The sequence below is a fragment of the Nicotiana attenuata genome, unplaced genomic scaffold (assembly GCF_001879085.1).
Source record: "Nicotiana attenuata strain UT unplaced genomic scaffold, NIATTr2, whole genome shotgun sequence".
Classification (NCBI taxonomy): domain Eukaryota; kingdom Viridiplantae; phylum Streptophyta; class Magnoliopsida; order Solanales; family Solanaceae; genus Nicotiana; species Nicotiana attenuata.
Genome location: NW_017670649.1, coordinates 109,772 through 117,635, shown reverse-complemented (window position 1 = coordinate 117,635; position 7,864 = coordinate 109,772). Strand labels below are relative to the sequence as shown.

General features: G+C 31.4%; 1 protein-coding gene across 1 annotated transcript; it reads right to left on the bottom strand.

The window, feature by feature from the left end:
- Positions 1-352: 352 nt before the first annotated feature.
- On the bottom strand, positions 353-7,274 carry LOC109241885 (beta-glucosidase 12-like). The gene is made up of 13 exons (XM_019408707.1): positions 7,038-7,274; positions 6,873-6,942; positions 6,662-6,720; positions 6,469-6,544; positions 4,039-4,116; positions 3,867-3,954; positions 2,476-2,731; positions 2,221-2,336; positions 1,418-1,635; positions 1,267-1,298; positions 1,058-1,160; positions 876-978; positions 353-625 (listed from the first exon to the last, which is right to left on the bottom strand). Exons 1-13 carry the CDS (start codon positions 7,209-7,211, stop codon positions 457-459), a joined length of 1,542 nt encoding a protein of 513 aa, XP_019264252.1. The 5' UTR covers positions 7,212-7,274; the 3' UTR covers positions 353-456.
- Between the last annotated feature and the right edge of the window lie 590 nt (positions 7,275-7,864).

Here is a 7,864-nt window from a genome sequence, read left to right as displayed (position 1 = left end):
GTGTGGGTGAGTTGGTGGGGATGGGGAATAGGGTGGGAAAGTTGAAAAAGAGTTTTGAAAAATATTTTCTCTTCTCTTGATAGGGAAAAACATTTTCCTCCAATTGGAGAAAAGTAAATTCACGAGTAAAATGTTTTCCAAAACATTTAAGTCACCCAAACATAAAAAAATTGAAAAATATTTTCCTTCGTAACGAACACACACTAAGTGAGTAAGTATCGAGAAGTATTATCATATCATAAATATAAGTATAGTCATCCTCGACGCATTCAACATCTAGCAATAATAAAATGCTACAATTAGAAAAAATATGATATTTAATACACACATTTATTATCAAGGAAGCAAAATGAGGAGATATAGTTCAATAGTGCCTACTTTTAATGTAATAAGCCACAACAATGGAACTCCAATATATATATATATATATATATATATATATATATATATATATATCTACTTAAGTAGAAATTTTTTGAGCCAAAGCGCAGAAAGTTTGGGATATCTTTTTAAATTGTCTCTGTAATCAATAAAATTAATCCCAAATCTCTGTGTGTAACCTGAATTCCATTCAAAATTATCCAACAACGACCATGCGAAGTAACCCTTGACAATCACACCATCCCTGTTACAACAAAAGTATCAATATCAGCATCACTTTTTCAAGTATATAATATTGCTTTTCCGACTAATTCTCAAAATTAGCACACAAAAAAAAAGGCTTTTGTAGAAAATCTAAGATTAGATAGCAGTAAAAATAAACCGTATACATTTGATACGAACACACAACATTAACAAATTTTCTTAAGGAAAATATTCAAACTAAAGCTATTTTTGTGAGGGGGATATATTTAGGCAAAAATTAATTGACTCACTTAAGGGCAGCATTAAGGGCCAAGAGATGACGGCGGTAAAAATGTACTCGTTGGAAATCATTGACTCCTTGCTGAACTTCGGTAACATTAGCATCACTCATTCCTGATAAAAAATAAAACATTAAAATGGATTTTTGTACAATTGTATAAGAGACCAATTGTAGATTAGTTCTTTGTCATACCATTCTCGGTAACGTAAATTATGGGATTCTTGTATTTTTTCTTCGTGTAGACCAAAAACTTATGAAGTCCTTCTGGGACCACGAAGAAAACACTCGAGCCCGTCTATAGTTAACATTCAAGAAAAAAATGAGAAAAATAAAAGAAAGAAAAAAAGTATAAGAGTCAAAAGATAACGTTCGCTTGCGAGGAAAAAGGTTTAGTTGTTTACCGGTTCACCAATGAGTTTTCCATTTCTTTCCGCTGCAAAATATTTTTTTTAAAAAGGGAGAAGGAAAGGTTACATATATAGGAAAAATTAAGATTAAAAAGGATTTTCAATCACTATTTTAGGTCATGCATGAAAGACGTTTAGAACTCACTTGTTTCATTTACTTGAGAATCCCTTGAATAGCTAATGTTCACTTTATATGGAGAAACAATATTGGATGCATAATTCGAAGTGTAGTAATTTAGTCCCAAGAAATCATAGGAACCTTTCACCATCTCAGCTTGCTCTGTCGTGAATTTAGGTAAGCGATCTTGCACGAGTCTACGCATATTTTTTGGATAGTCACCATAGGTTAATGGATCTATAAACCTACATTCAAGAAAATAATAGATATTTAAAGTCTTAGACTCAATGAATGAGATTATTTGGCTTTAGTAGGATTAGTAATATAGCTTCACCCAAGCAAATTCTAGGGTTACACAAATAGTCACTTTCTTGGTGTATTTTGAAGTAGGTCACTTTTTCAAAATTGGACCAGTGATATGGAGTTCGAAAGTGGTACCTGGTTTGAAGTCTAAAATTCAAAAGTAATTTTCACTCACTGATCTAAATTTGGAAAAACAGCCGACTTTTAAGTGTATAATGCCAAAAAAAGTGACCATCGTCTAAATAATACACTCTTTGGTCAATTTATGTATCATATTTTTCTTTTTGCTCTGATCGAAAAAGAATATCATATTTTCTTATTTAAAAACAATTTAACTATAACCTTCCCATTATACCCTTAGTGAATTAATTTCTAGCCTCACAAACTTCTATGGTTTATTTTAGACCACAAGTACAAAAAATCTTTCTTTCTTTCTTTATCTTCGTGCGGAGTCAAATTAAACACCCCCGCATAATTAAATTGGGACGGAGGAAATACCATATTCTATAGGTTAAAAATGTACTAACCATCCAAACATGAAGTCGATGGCTCGCTTAGCTGCTTTCGCATCTTCTTTAGTCTTGGAGTATTGTTCAAACCAATGAGACACCAGCACTATTCCTATCTCACCCTTTTGTAGTGCCTATGTAATTTATCAAACGCAAAAAAAAAAAAAAAAAAAAAAAGATTATTTTCTGTGAGAAGACTACTAAATAAATTTCCAGTTGAGATGACTTGAATATAATATCATGACTCAAAAAGGAAAAAACACGTCCATTTACCTTGTATTTAGTTCTATATACTTTAGCTGCTTCAGCATGAGCAAGAAGCATGTGGTGGCCAACTATATAAGGTTCAGTTGCAGAGTCCCCAGCAACGCAACTATTGTTCATCCAAGCAGAACATCTTCCGGGTGCGAATCGGCCCGAGTCGTAGCCAATAGAGGCATAAGTCCATGGCTCGTTGATCGTGGTCCAAAGCTTAATCTTATCGCCAAATTCTTTGAAGCAAAGGTCAGCATAATCGCGAAAATCGCTCCTGCAAGTGAAGTGTTATCTTTTTCAACTTCAATTGTGTGTTCATTTTTATATATGTTGGTGAAAATTCAAAGTCATTGAATTCATCATACAATGATATCCAATCTATCTCACAATTTGAGGGATTCTGACTTGCTTAAAAGTTTCTTGAACTCTTCACGAAAGGATCTTAGCACCAGAATTCATGACTGTTACTGTATGAATATTCGAAGTTTTTTGACTAATTGAATTAAGCTAAAGTCATGTACAAAATGTAAGGAGAGATGTAAAAGAAAATAAGTAATTCTTACAAATGAAGCTAAAGCATTAATTGGATTAAATTTAATAAATAAAAGAAAAAGAATAACAATAGATGTGATGTTTATTCTTGTGTTTGATGAGTGATGTGTCTAACAGGGTGTCCCTTTTTTGGTCACCATTTATATTTGTACACTTTTTTAAACTTTTTGCAAATTGTAACTTCCCACTTTACAAGCAATCGCTCAACTTGGTTGGGAACTTTAGACCTGGTGGTCTACAATTGTGGAATAACTACAAAAATCTATGACCAACTTTAGTCTAGTCCAAAATCAAATGGTACAAATTTCCCATTCTTTTTAAATCTGTAGCGCAAAGGTTATATTTGCAAATGTTTTACATCAGGGCAAAATATAAACAATGACTCAAAAGAGGCTATTTGTGCAGTTCCGCCCTTTCGCACAACTTAACACAATTAAGATGGTATGTAAATGCCAACATACTCTATCTATTTTTTGGGTAGTAAAACCCCTTTTTGACTTGATCACAAGTGGGAACTCCAATGCTTTTTCCTCTCTATATTGAAAATAGATTTCAGAGTTGACCTACCTCATTTGCAACTACAGATTGAGACCAAGGTAGATCCATCCATTGAGTCTTGTGGATTTGGCCCAAATTTTAGTTATAACATTTTTCTCTTACAACTTTTAGCAATTTTGAGAATTCAAAGAGGTTAAAAAGTAGTACTAACAAAGAGGTACGGTTAGTAAGATTTTAGTACTAATAATACCATTTCTGAATCTGATAATTTCACTTTTATCAGAAATTAGAAATACACATAAAAATAATAATTAATTGTTCCAAGCATTGTCTTAATAATGTAGGTGAGATTCACTTACACAATATGAGGGCTTAAAAAGCCAAGATACTCATCTTCAAGGGCTTGAGGTGTATCCCAATGGAAGAGTGTGACCAAAGGCTGTATTCCTGAGGTTCAGAGCAAAAAGTGATCTCAACTTATTCATTGGAAATAGAATTATTTATTAAAGAAGAGTAGGAGAGATATTTTACCATTTGCTAGGAGCTCATTGATAAGATTCTTGTAGAAGGTAATTCCCTCTTGGTTTACTCCCTTACTTTGCTTCCCATCTCATGTATATCACACATAAGAATTAGCGCAATTTAACTATGAAGAAGTGGAAATGTAAAAATAAAATTATATTGTTTAAGTATTTAAATAGAAGCCTCTATGATTGAACAAGAACGTAACTACGCTAGCAAAGGGAAAATAAATAGCTATTCAACAAAAAGAGGCCGCAGAGCTGGCTCAACCCCCAGGCCACTAAAGCGAAAGCTTTAGGACCCAAAAATAGGAGGCCCCAAAATATATTCCTGTCTTATGTTTATAATTTACAACATATGTCTTATCTATAAATATAAAATAATTACTAGTAATAATTATGATTAGTTATAAGATTTTTTCCCCGATCATTTACAGCCTATACTTTCAAACAATCATTAGTCACATAGTTACATATTTTACATTGTTTTTAATAGATGTGCTTGAGATAATTTTGAATAGAAGTGGTAGACAAATTAAATATGTCGTTACTTTATACTTATTTTACTCTAATTTGAATCACTTTTGTTTACAACTTTAGTTTTGTATAATTTTTTCTTTTCAGGCTACCGTAAACATGTTTCAAGTAAATTAGCTTGTGAAAAAGCTCCAAATTAGAATAAAAGTATTTAGCACATGTTGTTGCTTTGGAAGGCCGTCATCAAAATTATAATTAATTTTTATTTAAGATCAACAAAGTTTCAATAAATATTAAGTGGATTGGTTACATTATCAATTGAAAAAAAAAATTACTCTATAGAAATTCATCATAAAGTTTTGTTAACAATTTTGCATTTGAAAAAGCTAATAAATAAACTTCGAAAAGAAAAATATGAGAATTTTATTAAATACGTCTAAAGCCTCATGTTAAGATTTGGCTTTAGGCTAATTACTATATTGAGCCGCCTCTTTAAGAGGGAAGAGAAAATTGCAGCGATACTAGAAATTAATGGTTATCAAATGTAGGAAATATACGTAGTTGTTCTCAAATATCATTAAATTGAATTTACTTTTAGTTGTTCTTAACACTACTCCCTCCGATCCAAAATAAGTGATTTTTTTGATGTTTTCACACAAATTAGGAAATCCACCTTTTAGCATTAATTAGCAATGGAATTGACCATATTAACCTTTACTATCTCACATAAACACTCCTAACACATATTCCAACACAATTTACTTCAAGGACAATGTAGGAAAAAAATAATTAATTCATTCTTGAAATCTGAAAAAATCACTTATTTTGGACCACAAGAAAAAGGCCAAAAAATTACTTATTTTGGACCGGAAGGAGTACACTACAAGATCTTATTTTAAAAAAATATAATAATTATGGGGCACGGACAAGATGTTCTTAGGGACTTAGTAGAGTATTCCAAATATTTTAGCGTAATATTTCACACAAATTATCCTTTTTGCGAATCTAAAAGGGAACCAAGGCCAGTTGAAAAGTCAAAAACTCTAAACCATATTGTAAAAAATTGCAACTGGCAATTGTTACTTGCTAAACCATATTCCAAGTTGTTCCCTTCTTGTTCATTTTTGTATTTGATTCACAAGCGCCTTTGAGAAATCAGATTCTGCATATGCGCTTGATTTGGCAATAACCTAAAGAATATAAATTTTATACACTAAAGTAATCACAAGCAAATATATATAATAAATATTAATTAATAACATAATAAAAATAATAATTAACGCATTATAACAAGTTACAATATACGAATATAGTAAATTTGTTACAGTATCACTGTATCTAACTTAAAACTTTATCCAATCATAAGACTTGCTCTATCTAACAGTGTATGTCAAATTTGACATGCTCTGATCTCTATAAAGCCGAGTCAAAGTATTCAACATAGTCATAATAGCCAACTTCTGCATATATTGATTAGTGTGTCAAGCCGCGAGATGCTAGTTAATAAATTTCTTTTTTTTTTTTTTTCCGTTTTTGGTCTGTGTATTATATTATTTTTATTGTTACTCTGAGTTATGTACTTTTCCTAACAACAAGGCAAGCCGCAGAGCCAGATATAGGAATTAAAAGAATTATCGTACTTCTTTTAGCGAAAAAGAAAAATATTACTATTAATCACCACAAAAAAATACAATTAAAAACAGCAAAGAGAAACAAAAGAAAATTCTTCTATCCATACCTTGTCTCTACTATTCTGCCTTGGATTCAAACTTTCCCATTCAGATATTTACACTCCTTTATTTGACTTCTTATAGCATGGGGGCAAGGGAAACCAATAACCTAGACAACTGGTTTGCTAACATAATTTAAATTCTTTACGATGACAACGGTTTCATGTAATATGCAATTAGTGGTAAGGTGCTTTTGAAATAACAGAAACTTGATAATAATTAAGTAGTCTTACATGGTAAAATTCTTGACCATGAGATAGAAAATCTAAAACCATTTAGTCCTTCAAATTTCATTAGCTTTATGTCTTCCTACAAAACACATCATGTAATAGAAGAGGATTATCTCCATGAGTAATAAAAGCTTCTACTTCATTGTGTTTTCGATTGACTATAATTAAAACTTAAAGTAATTAATAAGATTGATACCTTGTAACGATGGTAAAAATCTACAGCTACGTCACCATTTCTATGATCAGTTATTCTTTCTGCAAACATAAAAATGATTTGTTTTAGAAAAACAACCTTCACAAAACTTTCAATCAAAACAGTAACATATTATTTCGATAATTTCAAAGCACTTTTTATGTTTGTCTTTTTAATGTTTTCTCTGTTTAGGCTTGGACAGAAAGAGAGATACCAGATTGTTTATGTGTATAGGTATCCCAGATACTTGGGCCTCTACCATTTTTATTCGCTGCTCCTTCATACTACAAATAAATAACAAGCACTGCTATGCATAAAAATGGAGCTTAAATCAATTGTATTATTAAGATAAGATATTACTTAGGATTCAATTCCAAACCTGATAAGCAGATGAGGCTGTTCCAAATATGAAATCCACTGGGAAACTGCTACGATTAAATGGAACAAATATCTTATGGCCTGGAAAATTTGCAGTTACAGTGAGCTCAATCTGAGCAAAGAAACTGAAAACTAGAACTGAGAGAAATAGCAAGAAAGATCTATGATGATCCATATAGCTAAATTAAAATTGATTAATTCACAGGGACTCAAAGAATTAGCCATTTAAACATATTACGTGATTAATTAATTCGGCTTCAAACAATAAGATAAAGGGCTATTGATAACTACTGGTCTGTCCAAAATAAGAAATGAAAACCAACTTTGTCTTGTTTCACCGCTCTTCTGTGTAGAAAAACTTATCCAACTTGTCTTACTGATGACTATTGACTAAGGACTAATGACCTATCAGAATTTTATGATTATTATTTATGGCTGCTTGAAAACTTACTTTTAACTTATTATCTTAGATTAGGACATAGAAGAACATTAATATATAATGATGAATTGGAATATTCAAACATAAGCGTTTGTCGATATAACGTGTACTATCGATTGCCCCAAAATTACGTTAAGGGATAATCTTACATAACGTGGTTCATGGTTTGAATATGTGAAACACTATATTGAAGCAAGTGTAAATAGAGAGCAAAATACTAAGCAAAATCTTTACTTTATATCTTAAAAATGAAGAAGTGGAACTGTTCGCTATTGAGATGAAAGAGTTTCTCCAACAAAGGTATAGGAATTGTTGGCATCACATAATAAAATAATACATACCATCTTGCTAGCAATGGCGGATCTAGAATTTTTAAGTCATGGGTGCTG

What these genes read in the sequence shown, in the direction of transcription:
- LOC109241885 (XM_019408707.1), bottom strand. Translation starts at nt 7,211, where the DNA reads ATGGATCATCATAGATCTTTCTTGCTATTTCTCTCAGTTCTAGTTTTC. An exon ending in CAGCCTCATCTGCTTATCAG is followed by an intron (nt 6,943 to 7,037) that starts GTTTGGAATTGA and finishes ATTTATTTGTAG; the next exon opens with TATGAAGGAGCAGCGAATAA. An exon ending in GCCCTTAATGCTGCCCTTAA is followed by an intron (nt 626 to 875) that starts GTGAGTCAATTA and finishes TTGTTGTAACAG; the next exon opens with GGATGGTGTGATTGTCAAGG.